Below are 19199 nucleotides of genomic sequence, written 5' to 3'. Positions count from 1 at the left end.
TTAAATGTGGATATCATCAGTCTATTCACTGAATACATTTTAAGAGAGAAAACATATTCCAGTTTTAATAATATTGTAAAAATCCTTCTTTTGCATTAATTTGGAGTATTTATGTCTTGACTTGAGCTGTAAAACATAGTTAAAACTTGTATTGGTAATTTAAAGACTCATTGGCTTGGTTTACATGCTAAAATAAAAATAAGTCACCTTTTTGTCACACTATTTTGGTAGTACCTTTTGGGCAATTTGGGTTTACGTACATGTAGCTTTCTTTTAGGGAGAGAAATTCTCCTTTCAAAATTCAAATCACTCAATTAATATTAAAATATGAGAGGGTATATTTAAATATTTTGTCAGAGTTCCAGTTTGAGATCATGCAGATTTCTTAAATTTGGTTTACAAGAACGTTTTAGGTTGTGTTGAAGAACCACTAGTGCAAATAGAAAAGGCGAAGGAAACCAAACAAAAGCTCTTGCATAGCGTTACAACAATACCAAAAAACACCAACATTCCTTTGTACCAACATTGTACTATCAATGTATTTGCTAAACATTTTTTTACTGCATATATATATATATATATGTATGTACATATTATACACATACATATGATTTACTGATATGTGTTGCTCTTTTAAAATCTGTTACTGTACATAGTTGTGTCAGGCTGGGTTGAACATGAATTGGTGCTAAAATATTTTCCACATCTTTAGATTAAATAATAGTCGTATTTCATTTGAATTTTGCTATCCCTTATAAAAGCAAGGCAATGCTGTGTTTGTCATGCAGTGCAGTCCAACAGTCTGTCAAAAATATATACGTGCCCTGTATTGTCATATTGGAAATAATTCTGAGAAACCAATTATCCTTTTAAATTGATGTTCAGGTGTAAGGGCTGTACATAGTGAAGTGTTAGCTGTTTAATTACTATGGTTCTGCTGAATAGATCAAACACAGCAGATTTATATAGATGTAAGAATTGCTACAGTAAGGTAAATAGAAAAAGCCCAGGTGTTTCAGCAGTAGATATGCACTTTACTGTGGAACAAATGTGATAAGCCTAGACTGGTTCAAGTAATGTCATACTGGAAGAAATTACATTATTAACATCACTGCCTACACATTTCCACCAAGTAATATGGACATTACCTAAACTTATGGAAGGACAATTCTGGTAATGTAAGTTTTAGAGATATAATAACATAATTATAACATATAATAACATAATTATAACAATAACATATAATATAATTAACTAATTCATGACCTGAGTGTAGGTTTAGTTGATTCAGTTGGTTCAAGGAGGCAGTGTGGTCCAGTGGTTAAAGTCCAATTCTTATAACCAGAAGGTCATCGGTTCAAATCCAACCTCTGCCACTGACTGACTCACTGTGTAACCTTGACTGTTAAATGTTGATATGTTAAATCAATGTCCTATAGTAAGTGACTCTGTATATAATGCACAGTTCACAGCCTACCTCTGTAAAGCGCTTTGTGATGGTGGTCCACTATGAAAGGTGTTATATAAAAATAAATAAATATATTATTATTATTATTATTATTATTATTATTATTATTATTATTATTATTATTATTAATAAACAACTGCAAACATGCTTGGAACACATTGACAGTGCTTTGCATTTTTAAACATCCCTGTGAGGATTATTTTATTAGTTCTCCTTGTTTTTCTGACCATGTTATGCTGAGTTTCCCATTTCATTTTTAAGAATGAACCAGAATACGTTTTGCTGCGTACATCTAATAACACAAATGCGGTTTACATCCTTGCATAAGGTAAAGTAATACTCTTCCAACGAAACACATGCAAAATACTAAATAAAGAACACAGAGCACTACCTTCTTTCTATATCTTATAAAGTATAAGTCTATTGGCCCTGACAGGATTGGGTTTTAAAGTCTGTCTAAAAACCAAGTGGAAAAATGGAATACCCATTGGGGTCCTTTTATACTGTAGCTTTGTTTCTCTTGCCTAGACACATGCATAGTCTCTCGATGACCTTTCTGTCTCAGTCAGAATTGTACAGTGTCTTTTCAAAAATCATAACACAATATGTTGAAAGCAAGTGTATTTTGCATTTAGCAAGTGTATTTTGTATCTGGATATATGCAGCATAGCATAAAGAAAAAAAACATGAATTATTATTTACTTAAAATGATAAACTGCTGCATTAATTTTTCGATTTCATACGCAACTATGACTCACAAGCAGCACCTTGCGGATTTTAAGAAGTCACTACATTTTTAAAACATTTCTTCTGATTTTTGGATACGTTTAAACTAAACTCTGGGCCGTGTGCGGTGTATTCTCTTGCCTATTTTGGTTAGGTTTGTATCTTGGACTCTTTTCAGTTGTCTCCATTTGCAGTCTTTTTTATTATTATTTATTTCTTAGCAGACACCCTTATCCAGGGTGACTTACAATTGTTACAAGATATCACATTATTTTTACATACAATTACATTATTTTTTTACACATTATTTTTACATACAATTACCCATTTATACAGTTGAGTTTTTACTGGCGCAATCTAGGTAAAGTACCTTGCTCAAGGGTACAACAGCAGTGTCCCCCACCAGGGATTGAACCCACAACCCTCCGATCAAGAGTCCAGAGCCCTAACCACTACTCCACTGCTGCCCAAAAACAATTAAGGTTTTTTCTCAGCACCAACAACAAAGAACCCCATGTACTACAATGAATAGCACTATTGCTGTCTAGCTGCATGTTTTATACAAAGATCAGTCTGCTTTCTTCCAAAAGAGTTTCGTACATATTGGGCCGATATAAGTAAATAATATTAGCTTATGAGGCAGCAATATTTTTTTTATACAATTTATAAACGCATTTAAGGAGCATGAATATATCTACCAGCCCTTAGTGAAATGACCCACCCTCCTAAATCCATGATGTTAACCTCAGTGTGGAGTAGTGGTTAGGGCACTGGACTCTTGACCGGAGGGTTGTGGGTTCATTCCCCAGTGGTGGACACTGCTGTTGTACCCTTGAGCAAGGTACTTTACCTAGATTGCTCCAGTAAAAACCCAACTGTATAAATGGGCAATTGTATGTAAAAATAATGTGATAACTGTATAATGTGAAATAATGTATAATGTGATATCTTGTAACAATTGTAAGTCGCCCTGGATAAGGGCGTCTGCTAAGAAATGAATAATAATAATAATAATAATAATTTATATTTTTGGAGACTGGAGATTGAAACGTCAACATTCTCCTTATTTATGTTTTTTCATGATCTACCAAGATATAGTGTGGTAAATATTCTGATAAGTAAATCTGAGGTAGAATAACTCCATTTTGTGCAGTTATACATTGAATTATAAAAGTAAGTGGTTTGTGTTTGTTATCTTTGTAATTTCTTTCTTTTTTTTGATGAATCAGAAAAAGTCAACATTACCTTTTTTTTTCTTCCTTGAACCATATGAATAGTTTGTGGAGGCTGCCTGTGTTTTATTAAGAGTATAATGGTAATTGCTGTACGTGGGACAAAATGACTGTGTGGGTTGTGGAATCCTTTTAATCTGCTTCAGCTGAAGTGAATCTGGTGAGGCTCATACACTAATACTACACTGAACTGAGGGTTTTGTGTGCTCTGGGTAAATTGGTCTGTAAATTCCCAAATGTACCAGATGCATCACAGAAAATGATTACACAAATAGAGTTACCCACAGTATGGAAAAAAAAAAAAAAAATGTAAATGTTTCTTTCTTGGATTTGGAATCTGATTGAAATACAGTACAACACAAGTTGATTTGCAATGGAGTTAGATAGAATAGCTTAATGCATACCAGACATATATATTAAAACAATTTCACTGTTTTAAGTGAAATGGTTTCCGTGGCTTCTACCTCAAAAATATGCCCTTGTATTGGGGAAATATATTTGATCCCTTTCTGGGATTGAAGAAATATACGTTATAAATATAAAGTGTGTGTGTATATATATATACACACACACACACATAACTATAAGCGGATTGTAATTACTAGTTGAAAAATCGGGGGTCAAGAGCAGTTTAGCAACAGGTTATAAAGTATAATTGGCCTTCAGCGTTTTTCATGCTGCCCAGGGAATACATGATATACTATTCAAATCTGAGATTTTTCAAGAGACATCTCATTTGAGATTAGTTCTTTTGAATTTCCAGCTGTTAAAGCAGATGTATGATTGTGCTCTCCATGGTTCTGAAACGGTGCTGTATACTATTAGAAGTATAGACTATTGTACACCAACTGCAGTGAAGGCTTATGTCTTTGCTTATTTGCTGTTTGTTTGTATTTTATTAATTTCTTGCTAAAAGTACTAGTTACACACCTTAAAACATTCTCAGTGAGTAATGGAAGTGCAGGTAAGCTGTAGCTTCAACAAACACTCCCTTTTCCTTAAAACACCATTCTTTTAAGAGATTACTATGAAATCCATTTTATTATTTTGAATTTTCCGATTTATTTTTTCCCGATTTCTGATTTTTCGTTTTTAAAAATCTGTAATTTGTTAGTTAGTTTCTTTTTCATAACCACAAGTGTTTGATACATTGACAGCAATGATGAAGCTAGAAATGTATGAAAAAATATGCCAAAAAAAAAAACCCTTTCTAAACGGTTTTAATCAAAGTGCTTTCAGAAGAAAGGGTACAAATTGGCACAATGTAATAAAAACAAACTAAAAACATTGTAAATTTAAAAGAAAAATAAAAAAGTAGGCATTTTTAGTAGTTTTTCTTTTCAACACAAGCTGAACTATAACATTTCAAAATATATTTAATGTTTTCATTAATAATTAATGACAAACAATGTAAATAAAAGCCTAAATATTTTGATTTATTGTAATTTAATAAAAAGACAGTAATATCTACCTGAGAACTTTGGAGAGAAAAATGCAGCAACTAGACCCTACGTTCTGCAGTAGTCATTACAGTACCATCTGCTCAGAATAACTTCTAGGTAGTCGTTTTCCCCCCAAGCGATAACGGTAGCTAGCAACTAAAGTGGCACGAGAGGCAGCGCTTTTTTACAGTTAAAATCACGGTCGTGTATGGTGGCTGAGAGGTGCAAAAATAGTTTTTTCATGCTTTTCCATGACGTGTGTTTCTTGAAGCCTCTTGTCATACAAACTCAGTGCTATTTCATATTTTTTTTTATATATACATGTAGATTTTGTTTGTTTAAACTGATTTTGTGGTAATGTCCTCAGGTGCCTAATTCTGTTTTTTCTCTAAATTCTGCGATCCCACCGTGTTCTCTGCAACGCGGATTTCATAGGGCCCTAGTATTTAATACTGCAATAAATGTTATAAATATAATCTGATTGACGGTTAGATTAGGTTAATTTCGGTAAGTGCCCCATCTGGAATTCTGTTCCATCTGCAAAAGTGCTGTTTACAATTAAACCAGAATACTAGTTTTTTGAATATTACATTTTTCTCTGTTTTAAATTACATAAATGCTGATCCAGTAACATTTCCATAGGAAACTCTACATGCATGCAGTTTTCAGTCAATAGTGAGGAGTAGGGATCATAGGAGTTGAAATAAACACATTTTTACAATAAGCTTGAGTTCATCTGATTTGCATTAAGGTACTTTAATCACCTGTGACTTTTTTTATTTAAAACTACTGTAAGCTTTCTTAACATGTCAAATATGTTGTTTTCTTTCTGTTGATCCATAATTTATTTAGAAGCCCTGTAAGAGGAGCTTCTATTAGTTTACAGACTTGCTGCCTAATATCCAATAAACCAATAGTGTTGGCAACTTCAAATGTTATGTTAAGGAAACTCCTCAGGCTTATCTAATGTCATACAAGAAAATGGAACTATTTCCTGGCAGTTTTTTGCAAAGCTACCCCCGCCACAGTGTCACAGTCTCATGTATCAGAAGTGATTTGAGGTATTGACTTCATATTAATGTGTTGATAACCGTGACATTGACCTCTGACCTAATGTGGCTGCCATATTGAGGTCATGTGCTGTTAAAGCTGCATAGGAACAGTACACTTTGAGTTACCATCTTAAAGTTTGTTACACAGCTGCAGTCTTTTGATTTTCCATTATCCATGTTGTCCAGTTCAGTGCTGCATTACTTTAACCTCTGGCAAAATCAATTATACAAACCAGACGCTTTGACATAGGGTCTTTTAGTTTGTAGTACACAGTTATATAATGCTCTCAATAAAGTTCCATTATAGGTAGTCTCCTGTGAACATTGCCATGCCACATTCTTGTTGATACAGACCACTTGCTTTCAGCCAGCATCTTTACACCAAAACTCCTGCAACATATACTTTATCTGTGCTGGAGAGGAGTACAAAGGTTCCTGAGGTAGCTGCACCTGCAGTTTATTCTTGCTTGTTGAATTTGGTCTTCTGTGTATGCACGTTATACATTAATTTTCATGATTGCAGCAAACAATTTTCCTAAAAAGGTTTATAAATGGGAGGTGGTTGCGCTCTCGCAAAGGACTGTGTGGGTATGATGACTGCATTATGGCTATAGCAGCAGGAGTAAAGTTCATAACAGCACACATGTCAACATCTGAGTTTTCAAAATAAGGGTGCTTTTGTAAACTGAAATCTTAGTGGCCTAAATTGAAGTGAACACCTACATAATACAAAAGCATACAACTATTCCACTTCATTATTTCCTTCTAATTGCTTTTAAAAAGAAAAAAATATCAAACAGAAAAACAACCATGACATGCTTCATAATCAAATTCTCTCTTGGCCCCTGTGGTTCTTATTTTAGCAATACAGTAAACAGGTCCAGTTGGCGTTGTTACTTTCATCACACAACAAACCTAAAGGCTGAGTTTGGAAATTCACATTGACCTCGTCATCAAAGGAAGAGATATGGCACCTATTTTATAACCAGAAAAAATAACTAAATTCAATAAGTCCATCTTAAAAAAATATTTGTGTAAAAAAAAAAAAAGGCAAAATACACAACAACGTCGTATTGCAACGTTTTTCATTACACTGCACATATGTGGCAGATCAATAATACCACTGTCAGTAACATTTCATTGTCAACTATCTTCTATTTGAAATGAACATACTTTTGCTGTATATAACACACATTATCAATCAATCTGACTTTTAGATTTTCCTGCAGAATACTTTGCAATGTGTGCGTCTGGGAACATGTCTACTACAGATTTGCTGACTAGTCACAACATGTAAAGGTCTCTGCATATGTAACTTTCTTGATCTCTGTTTTTCCTTTGGCAACAAAAGATGTTAATTGAAGTGCTGGTTTGAGTGTCCATTGAGTGTCACTGGCTTTTTGGTGTTCCTGTGATCCCTCGTGCTTACCACATACATCATCATTCTTGCTCCCATGTCCCACCATGAAAATCAGTCCTGCATAGTTTGCAGAAAGTATGTCTTTTTCCAACATTGCTTAGGATTATGTGAGAATATGTTGTGGTCCAAGAAGCTTGCAATTTGGATCAATATTTTATTTTTATTTTTTGTACAGGGGAGGGCTTATCGCACGCGCAGCCATTGCAGATGTTCAACTACTAACTGCATGCCTACCACATGGCTCCCCAGGGTCCTAAACCCGGCTATGTACAGATGGGAATTGAAGTAACCACATACTCTACATGCCTTTTACAGAAATTAAAGGGTTGCTGACATAAAGGGGTTTAACTGTAGTTTTGAGCAAAATACAGGAGAAAGTTTGTCCCAGGAGTTGTTCGGGAGACGTGTCTAAAAAATGGGACATTCCCGGCAAATAAGAGAGTTGACAGGTCTGTACAGTACATTTTTAGAGTTATTTGGAATAGCTCTCCTAATAGGTCATTGTCATGCTCGCTCACATTCCATTTCATGGCTAAAGTGAATATTTATAGATGTGGGAGTTTAACAAAACAGAGCTTACCTTCATTTTGTTTAATATTACTATTACTTTGATTCATTTCTTATAGGGCCGTATGTTCAATTTTAGCTAGAAATCATAAACAAAATATTCCCATCAAACATGTGAATACGGTTACATTTAGCAGTAAAATCCAGTACAAGGTAAAGAAAATATAATTAGAATTCAGAGCAGTAGTAGAATACAGCAAAGTGTGGAGCAGTTAAATGAAAGTCCTGATACAATTGGGTGCCATATAGTCCAGTATAGTCGAGTTTTGAGGTTTACAGATGCTGTCCGAGCAGGTTTGTCTTGAGGAGGCGCCGGAAGGTGGTCAGGGACTGAGCATTCCTGATTATCCATGGGTAGGTCATTCCACCACTGAGGGGCAAGGGTGGAGAAGGATTGGGCTGTGGAAGTGGGGGTGGGGGGGTACAGCTAATCTGCCAGTGGGAGAGGAGGAGAGGGGGCGAGAGGGGGTGCAGGGAGATAAGAGGAGATAGGAGGGAGAAGAGTCAGGAGATAGGAGGGAGCACAAAGGTCGAGACAGCGATAGGCTAGTACAAGAGTTTTGAATTGGATGCGAACGGCAACAGGGAGTCAGTGGAGGGAGCAGATTAGTGTGGGAGAAACGAGGAAGGGAAAAGACAGGCGGACGGATAGCGGAATCAGGGAGGCTGGCCAAGAGGGAGTTGCAGTAGTCAAGGCGGGACATTGCCAGGGTCTGAACTAGGAGCTGCATGGAGTAGTTGGTGAGGAAGGGGTGAATTTTGAGTGTTGCTGGGGAAAAAACGACAGGAGCGTGCCAGAGTAGAGATGTGTTGAGAGTAGGAGAGGGAGGGGTCCAGGAGGAGGGGGGGAGACAGAAGGCAAAGGAGTGAAGAAGGGGAAGAAATCCAGCAGAGTGTTTATGGTTGGAGAGGTGGATGTTGAAGTGAGAATGTTGAGGAGAGAAGGAAGTCAAGCTCATCAAGAAAGTGAGTAAGGGGTCCAGGAGGGTGGTAGAGAACAATGAGGAGGAGGCGACAAGCAGAGGTGATTTTGACGGCGTGAAACTCAAAGGTGCTAACAGAAAGAGAGAGGAGACCAGAGGGGACAGAAAAAACAGGGAGGGAGAGCAGAAGTCCTGTTCCCCCACCCCATCCAGAGGGGCGAGGAGAGTGGGAGAGTGGGAGGAGTCAGATAGAGAGAGAGAGAGAGAGGACGGTCAGAGTGTTAGAGTTATCAGGGGAGATCCAGGTTTCAGTGAGAGATAGGAAGTCAAGAGAGAGGTAAGAGGCAAAGGTAGAGATAAAGTCGGCTTTGTTGGAAGCCGAGGGGCAGTTCCAGAGGGCACCAGAGAGAGTACGAGAGGACCATGTTTTTCCATTTGTTTTAGAAATGAATGAGTATTCAAGACTTGATCAAAGTATTTGCGTAGTAATTTTATTTAGAATACTCGAATATTCTGACTCACCCCTAATTAATATATATTATACCCAAACATTATTAAACTAATTGTCTGTATATATAGCAGGTCTCGTGCATTTAGATTTTGTCTGTTGTTATGATGTATTATTATTATTATTATTATTATTATTATTAACATTTTGTTTATGGGTATTTGGTAGGTGCAGCCTAACGAGAGGTATTTGGCTGGGGATGAATGAATAGAAATAAACTGCATTTTGTTTAGAAAACTAGAGAAGACAGGCAGATCAAATAAGACATGTAAAACATATCAGAAGGGATTGATTTTATTAACCTATACACCGCTGGAATAAACCACTTATATATAGCTTTGTAAAGTACCAGCGCATACCCCTGAATTACATCAGCCATTTATTTGTAGGGGTATTACTGGAATAACCATGGCTACAAAATCCAGCTTTGTCCCCTTACTGTGAAAGAAAAGCATACTGTAGGTTGAGCAAATCAACATTATTATGTGTGTTCTCTATCATTCCCTATTGTTGTTTCTGCATCACAAGCCAGGGTGAAGGCCATGCTTGTCGGTAGTGGAGTTATTATTCAAGAGCTGTGTTTGACCCAAGCAGTCATACAGTAGTGTATGAAGGAGTAAGGACTTTTGAAGATTCATTTTTAGTACATTTTTACATCGAGAAATTAAATATGATAATTGGTTTAAGTTTCAGTAGTTGCTGTAAAATGACACAGTTCAATGAAAATAATCCCTTTTGGGCATTAAAGCAGCAAGACAGGACAGCATATATATCAATCAATCTTTATTTTATATAGTGCCTTTCGTAGTGGACCGCCATCACAAAGTGCTTTACAAGATGCAGTAACAACAGAAAATCCAGAATACTTTAAATACAGAGAAATGCATAATACATGATATACAGTAAAAAAAAAAAAATACAATACAGTGAAAAATGCATAATATATTAAGTGCAGTGGAAAGTGCATAATACATGATAGTAGCATAATACATTAAATAGTAGCAGCAACTAAACTTGAACTTAGAATTGCAACAAAACCTGATCAAAAGAATTGTATTTTATTTAAACATGTTTTGCTGACAGGGTTAGGGTTAGCTTGTGCTTAGTTCTCTAGTTTCTAGTGAGACGCCACTTTCGATGCCGAAATTCACAGTAAACAGACATGTGCAATTTAATAAGTGAACAATACATTCAATTAAATTAAAATACATTTGGGACTATATTACACTATTATTAATATGTGTTTTCATTATTTTAATTATTTTATAAATGGTATAAACCACATTGGGCCGTGCAGTTACGATGATATATGTTTTATATATTAGTGTTGTAAATGCTTAATTATTATTATTTTTTACTCCCTTACCGTAACAGTTTGAAGGAACAATAAGTCCTATTTTTATAGAGCATGGTATAAAAAAAAACATTCAAACTCTGATGTTTTCATATTCCTGCCATCACTAGCCTTTGCCTTGTTTTGTGTAAAATTTCAAATTTCAACCCCACTGACCAAAGGAGAAAAAAAACAAGGTTTGAAAACTACATTAACATTATAGCCTATTCACATGGAAATAATTCGATCTCTACATGGTGATGGTGGCAAACTATTTTGTACAATCTGCAATGTTTGATTGGATCACATACGTCGAGCTACAATCCAGCAGCATTTAGACTCAGACAGCAATCAAAAACTAAAAAGGTTGTGGATAGTGCATTGTCTCAAGACAGACGGCTACAGTTGGGACTGATTGAAAACAAAATATGTATAAAATACATTAACAAAGCAGGTTACTCTTGATCTCTGCATCATCATCCTGTATTTGTATTCATCTGAGCACTTGTTTGACAGTGTCATTTGACATTGGTATTTTTGCCAGTTCCTTGGTCTTCTGTTCTCCAAACATTTCCTTTACAATTTCAATGGCACACGGCATTATCAACTCTTCAGCAATCGTATGTGTCTCTGTAATTTGGAGGGTTTCAAACATTCATTCAAGCAGCTATTTTATAAGGATCGTCCACTCACCAAACTTGTAAAAATCCTGTATGACAACAATATCAACATCCTGGCTGGAAGCAAGCATATGGCGTTGCTCAATAATAAATGTATCTTTATATCCACATTGCCTCCTTTTCCGCAAACTCGCTCGCACAGAGTCCCAGGACAGGCTGCAGTTCTTAGCACAGCAGCGCAGCAACCAGGAGACATACCCAAACTCATCCTTAACCCTTTGCAGTCCATTTATTCAGCACATTTCAGGCGCGTCAGGTCCAATTTATTTTCACACGCGCAGTTTATTTTAGACGCGCTGTTTAAAAGTATTTTTTTCACAGTAAAACAGGTTTAACCCTCTGCGGTCCTATGTCGGACCTGGTCCGACATTATTATTTTTCCTTTCCAGTCCAATATCGGACCCTGTCCGACATCATCAAAAAGACGTAAAAAACAGGTCTCTAGTTGTTTTTTCTCCGGAAAAAGCCAAGAAAACCATTCAATGGCCGAGTGAGACCGATAGGAGCCGAGAGAAGCCGAAAAAAGGGGCGTATCTGAGAAATACAGATAGCCCCGACACCACAGAGATAACACGGACATAAACAAACAAGATAGCTGCTTCTGCATCCAGTGCTCAAAGAATATCACAGACATTTGCAGAGCTTTTTTGAGATGTTATAGTAATAAAATAATGACTTGGATCGCATTATTGAGGAGTTTGGTGATAAAACAAGTGATTAGGAGATGATTTATTGGTATGCACAACTATGAAGAGGTATGTGAAAAATACAGCGAACAAGGGGTGGGGCAGGGCTGGAGATGCAGTACTGAGTTTCCTGTTGATAAGCAGTGCCTTTTAAACCTGTTTTACTGTGAAAAAAAACTTTTAAACAGCACGTCTAAAATAAACTGCACGTGTGAAAATAAATTGGACCTGACGCGCCTGAGACATCAAATAATCTGTCAAATAACTGAAGATCACCAAGTTTCACAGTGTGGTCCCTTCAGCAGCTCCAATCCCTCTTCAGGTTCCCCAGTTCCATCATCTCATATTCAACTAAACACATCACTCTCCAATCTACTCTCATCTGCAAGAGAATACATGTCATCAGCCCTCTCTCCATTTACCAGGTCCTCCTACGCTACAGCAGGTCTCTCTCACCAGTTCTATACCCTGCAATCATTCAGGATTGGCGCAGCCTCATCAGCAGCAAAAGCCAATGTTAGTCATCACCTTATGAAAACTATGGGTCGCTGGTCATGAGCAGCAGTTCACTCCTATATTTGTTCTCTTCCTACAGACATCTGAGCAGCTCACCAATCAATTGCTAGTATACCCAGAATGGGGGCACCCTTCCCGCCAGGGCCACCAGAGGTTTCCTCCTAACAGAGAGGGTTTTTCCTCTCCACCGAGCGGAGGGTTGCACATTGCTCATCTTACTATCCACCTCTCTCTTTGTCCTTGTTTGTCCGAATCCTATATATCCGGCCAGACACACATACATTTTAATATATCCCTCCAATGTGTGCAGTTCTTTAAATAAAAGACACAAATCTGGTATTGAATGTAACTTTTGTATTTAATAACAAGAACATGTTTGATGAACTCTCGACACAGCTCTCGACTCAACCTAAATTACTGGTGGTGCACGCACTAAACACGTCACGCAGCTGCTAAATGCAAACATACCCCCATATGCAACAGCACAGTCACATCAGACTTTTCATGGAGTAAAGTTATGCAGTAAACCTTTAATATATAGTAACGGCAAACTGTTGTAGACTTTTGTGGTTTGTTGCTTTGTCTGTCAAACGTGTTCTAGAGATCATACTGAAATAGTAATAAAAAAAATGGTGCACAGAAATATATATTTTTTGTAACTTTACAACTGTCAGATGCGCAAGGCGTTGTTGAACAATATGCTTTTAGTAAATTACATTTTACTTTATTGCAATGTGCCAATACAAGTTGAACCATTTGGAAACTGCTGTGTTTTATTAAAATAATTTTAAAACTGTTTTATAGCCTATTTGATATGTGATACACACACGCATTTAAATCAACGTGGGTTTTATTTCGCAGGGAGATTCAAGTCACTCATCACGGTAATTTTTTCCTCATAACTCTCAGATATAGGGTTGTCAATAGGCTCCAGAATCTCGGGGCACTTTAAGGCAGGTCAGGTTTTTTTTAACTCACCTCTCTAAACTGCAATGTATTCGACATGTAAAGTGAGTGTGAATTGCTTGAGCGGACCCCCGGTTGAGAACCCTTGTTGAAAAAAGAAAAAAAGAAAATGGTTATATTAGCACTGGTGTTACTGTTATTAATGGTAGCCAGAAATGTAGCCAGGTTATTAGTGAACTCCACTTTATCACAATTTCTGTCTAGTCAATTTTGAAGTGATATTAAGCGGCGCTTGACTGTATTCCCTACCATCTGTTTGGAGTGTCTTTGACAGAATAGATCATCCTGGTTTAGTTAATAAATGTCTTCCTGAGAATCACCAAATGTCCCATCCTGTCTCTGTAAAGAACTGCATTAGAATGGTGCATACTGTGAATGTCAGTTTAACAAGACTTTTGTTCTGTAACCTTTGTCAAGAAAAGCACAGTGAAACCGCTGCTGTATACCACCACAGTCAATTTAGCTTTGCAAAGGATTTGTTTAATACTAATACTAAAAATAAGTTATTATTGGCTCAGTACACAAATCTGAAATAATGAAAAGTAACTGCAAATGTGCATAATAAATTACACCTTCAATGTATAAAAAGTGGTTAAAAACCTCTCAGCAATGCTACAGTGGAAAAACACATTGGAAAGATACCATCCATCACGAAGAGTGTGTACATGTGTGTGGCGGAGTGTCCCGTCCCTATATATATATGTGTGCTGTTTATTATTATTTGTATTATTATTGTTTGCGGCGCGGACGAAAAGTCGCCGCCATTATGTGTTTTGTATTTTTTATTTTAAATACCTCGTGAGGATGCGTGACTGATCAGCTACTGATTATTTAACTAGCTGACAGTCACACATCCTTATTAAACTCGTGCAGACTATGGCCGAGGGGTAATAAGATAATTAATAACTAGTTAACCCCTCGGCCAGAATATAAAAGCCTGCAGCTGTCTTTGTTCGGGGTGGAGTGTTCGAGAGTAGACAACGAGTGAGGAGTTAGGAGGTAACAACTAAAGTAAACAATTGCAATACGTGCTGGCTGAAAACCAGCACGATACTTGTTTGGTTCTGTTTGTTTGACCAACGTGCCCTTTTGTTTTGTGTTTGTTTAAATCTTTTGTTTGTTTTATTATTTACTAAAATAACTGAAAGCGTTTCAGTTTTGCCCCGCCAGTCCTTGTATTGAATCTGTGTTTCCGGTCTGACGTCACCCCTGCAAAGCCATCCTGTTCACAATGTGAAATCCTGCTGTTTTAAAATTATCATGACCCATGATCCTAGAATCTTGTTGCTTATTGTTTTGATGTCCACAAGATTAATTGTTTTTCCACAACAGCAGTGCAGTGTGGTCCACTGACTTCAGAACCACCCTGTAGCTACATTTTCATTTTAATATACGTATAATTAAATGTTTTTAATTATAACAGTTGATCTTTAATATGGTTACCTAGTAGAAAGATTTGGAGAATTGACCCGGGTACGTGGTTTCACACTACGCTAGACTGTGACCTGGGTAGTCTGGACCTGGGTAGTAGTGCCAGTGTGAAAGGACTTTAGTCACAGTAGAGAACATTCCAGGCACTGACAAGCTTAGGTCTTTTGAAAGCTATGTTTCTGAAGATTGTCTGCCAGACTTACACACATCCTTTTTTTTCATTTCTGTAAGAAAAGTCTGAAGACTGATCAAGTGTGACTTATCCATGTGAGCACTGCTTATGTAACATTGCTTGCTCTGCTTTGTAAGCTGCTGTTACATTAAACACGTTATAAAAAAATTGCCTTTTTCCCTTATTTTTGTTTTTTTACATTTTTTTTTAGGTCATCCAAGGCCCACCCAGGGTCAGTCGTCCACATAAGTGATAATCCAATAGATGAAGGAAAGGTATTGTTTGATTATTTGTGGTATATCAGAATTATTTACTGCTTATCTCTGGGAATAAGATGAGCCATCTTTTATTTTAAAGTGAAATTTTTCTTTCTCCATTACGCATTTTGTAGTTGTAACATTTGAAGCTCAATTTCAAGGTACAATTCTCCACAAACTTCACTGATGAAAGTCTGAGGAAAAATGTGATTCACTATTTGATAAATCAGTTAGCTTAAAGATACAGTATCAGTGTGTTCAGCTGCAGTGTTTGTTTTTTGTATGACGGATATCCTGTGAACATGCAGTCTTCAGCAAATTGACGATGGGCTACGAAAATTACATAGTAAATAAGGACACGTCTTTTGTTTTGCATACAGTAGGTAGAACATAAGTACATATGTATTTACATTGTACTTAGTGCTGCATAATACATTGCAGTTGTTTTTTGTGCAACAAGGGCTTAGAAGTTTGTAATTATTTTAAAGTAAAATTAGATAAAAAATTGTTGTTTTCAATCTACAGTTAGTAATGCAATGATGTAAAGCAATTAATTATTATTGGCACTGGATACATTATGTTGTTTTATTTCTTTTTAAGAACAGTTATGTTTTATCTTATCTGTTTTTTGTTTTAAATTTTCTTTTTGTTCTTTTCTTTTTTTAAGCTTCTAATTGGGTTTGAGTCTGGAACAGTAGTTTTATGGGACCTCAAGTCAAAGAAAGCAGACTACCGATGCACATACGATGAGGTAGGTAGAATCTTTTGAGTCCTACATTCTTTTAAGGATTTTCTTGCCTGTGAAATTGATGCTTCATTGGTAGTTTTAAATTTGCTGCAATAACTGAAGAAGGGTGTGTTCTACTTAATCTGATATAAATACTTCAAAAGATTGTGGTTCAGTTTCAAAAAGACCCTGGTTTCAAGGGTAGGTCTTCTTTTGTTCTTTTCTTTCTTGCAGTAAAATTCCTACAAACAGAAAAAATGCTGTCCACATATGCTTGAGAGGCAGGTGCTATATACAAGTCTTTGCCTAACTTGGAGATTATTGGGTAAACTGTTTCTTGATCCAGCCAAAATGTGACAGCATTGATGTCAAAGTAGTTTCCTTCCTTGCACTCAAGAATATACTTATCTATTTAACTTTCACAACTCCCTGTCGTTGGCTTTGTACCGGATGGCCCACCACTGCTAGATGTGAGTCTCTTGAATAGAAATTGAAATCTCTTTAGTGGTGGTGAAGTAGAAGCAGCTGATGAAGATGGCTCATTGTCGGCAGTTTTAGCTTGTTCTGGTGAATCAGTAGCTGCCTGACTAAGATAGGCTTTGGCAGCATTCAGTAGCGGTGAGATGTAGTTGTAAGTGACTCTGCAGCTGATGCATAGTTCACACACCCTAGTCTCTGTAAGTCACCTTGGATAAAGGCGTCTGCTAAATAAACAAATAATAATAATACAAAGTAAGGGTGCCACTGATGGGTCCATCAGACGGGATACAGCTGGTAGAACTTCAAATCCAACACAACTAGGCTGCAGTAATGGTTCAAATCTCTTGCATAAAGAGTGCAGCAGACTCTGAGCAAGTGTGGTGTTGTGGCTGGTGTCCTGGAAATGTAAATGACAATCTAAATCAAGTACTGCTGGCAGTACATTAGAAAGAGCACAACTATAATTTTGTAGGCAATTAGTATGCTCTACAAAAGGATGTAGCAGGTGACTTATGTCTTCAAGTCTGGACCACTCACTAGTCAGCAAAAAATCCCAGCCCAGTTGATTGATTTAGTTCTGTTCAATGCAGTCTTTACCTCCAGCAGACACTGAATCAGGAACAATGAACTGTTCCATCTTGTTGGACAATCAGCAACCAAGGTTTTGCCAGATGCTTCAATAAGCTTCTGTGTAGCAGTGGGTGACATTCTAAAAATTTTTACAAGCTGCTTTGCTTTGCCCAACAGATGTGTGTAACTTGAATGCTTCTCAAGTTCTTTGAGGACAAACTGCAAAGTGTGTGCAAGGCAGGGAAATCGGCGAAATTGTAGAATCTCCCCTGGTACTTCAGAAATTGTGTCATATGCATGATTCATTGTTGTCTTCTGATTCTGAGTCAGATGAAGAATTGTCATCCCTGTATGTCATAGATTTAACAGCCTTGATCATGTTGCTCCCAATATCTGTTTTGATCAGAAGTATTTTTTTAGGATTGATATTCCATTGGTTTAAACTGGACTCAAGTTTCTCAGCAATCGTCTCGTCTGCGTGTGGATGACTGAGATTATGTAGTTTTATCAGGTTGTGCTGTGCCTGTTTCCGAACAGTCAAAAGAAGCATGCAGAAACTCCCAAAAATGATGCAGACAAACCCCTTTTAGAACATATGCCATTGGCAATCATGATTCTCCGTGCTGAACCAATTACCTTTGACTGTAGCTGTGGCCTTCTCCATTTTGTCTTTGATCATTGACTTAATTTTTGAACACCCTACAAACACATACATTTCCTCGTAAAGATACAATAATCTACAGGAGTAGGATGATGATGATGATGATGATGATGATGATGATGATGATGATGCAGATGATAATGATAACTAAAATTGATGCTAATGATAATAATACCATGTGACAGGACAGCGTAACTGGCAAGCGCTTTCCACCAGGAAGGAAGATTCATTCACAGAAGTTTCAAGTTTTAAAGCGCTAATGTACACGTTTAATTATAAATACGATGAATAAACAAAACATTAGACAGAACAAAACACATTACGTCACGGAGACGTGCATAAACAAACGAGACGGGACAGCGCGCAACACGAACATCCACCAGCACAGACATTAACCCCAACTCCCTCTAACACCTGTGATCATCTCATCTATACACCTGTAGCTGGAGCCTTAATTCATTATTTAATCACTTATTCAATTCATGGCGCCAGCCACATTCCCATGTATTTTTTCCAGGGAGGATTAGTATTACGAGCAGTATTACTAATATTAATTACCACCATACTAATAGTAATGATAGTAATGCCTTATTAAGCTACATTTACGGTTAATGAAAGTATTCAATTGTATGGGAAGGATATGGACTGTTGTGTCCCATGGAGGCATAGGAAGGTTTGTTTTCTGGTACCTTCACTTGTGTAAGGTTGTTTTTTTTTTCTTTTTGGTTGCTGTTAAACATGTATTTATAGATAAATCCATAGGTTAATTTCCCTTGCCTCATTTCTGACTTGTTACAAGGTCACCTCTAAAACTAGGTGAGACTCTGCATAGATTTGTTTTCATTCCCATGAAGCTACTGTAATGTCTTACATTAGCCATCCCTCAAGAGAGCTGTATAGTTTATTGTTTATTTAGCAGACACCTTTATCCAAGGCGACTTACAGAGACTAGGGTGTGTGAACTATGCATCAGCTGCAGAGTCACTTACAATTACATCTCACCCGAAAGACGGAGCACAAGGAGGTTAAGTGACTTGCTCAAGGTCACACAATGAGTCAGTGGCTGAGGTGGGATTCGAAACGGGGACCTTCTGGTTACAAGCCCCTTTCTTTAACTACTGGACCACACAACCACAAATAAAATGCATAAAAAAAGCAGCATGGTTAAAAATGCGAAAATATATTATTTTTAAAAATCTGATTTTGCCCTCTCCAAAATAATGTTTGTACACAAGGTACAGTAACAGTAGCATGCAATATTTATGTCTGCTAAGTTTCATTGTGCTTCGACACACTGCTTTGAACAATCCATTTACAAGATGGAAGTAGAACGAACCATGGTCAAGAGATTTCAACTTCCTAAATCTAAAGGTCCAACCAGT

General features: G+C 36.9%; 1 protein-coding gene across 3 annotated transcripts in view; it reads left to right on the top strand.

The window, feature by feature from the left end:
- Window positions 1-19199, top strand: part of LOC117402192 (syntaxin-binding protein 5-like) — a 177634-nt gene that overhangs the window by 91188 nt on the left and 67247 nt on the right. For all 3 annotated transcript variants that reach the window (XM_059024116.1, XM_034003100.3, XM_034003099.3), the window contains exons 6-7: window positions 15334-15397; window positions 16047-16130. In XM_059024116.1, the coding sequence (XP_058880099.1) occupies window positions 15334-15397; window positions 16047-16130 (148 nt within the window). The remainder of the gene's footprint in view (window positions 1-15333; window positions 15398-16046; window positions 16131-19199) is intronic.

Source organism: Acipenser ruthenus, chromosome 5, assembly GCF_902713425.1.
Source record: "Acipenser ruthenus chromosome 5, fAciRut3.2 maternal haplotype, whole genome shotgun sequence".
In the NCBI taxonomy this organism is placed as follows: Eukaryota; Metazoa; Chordata; class Actinopteri; order Acipenseriformes; family Acipenseridae; genus Acipenser; species Acipenser ruthenus.
The sequence above is the reverse complement of the archived record's forward strand: the minus strand, read 5'-3'. Positions and strand labels throughout refer to the sequence as shown.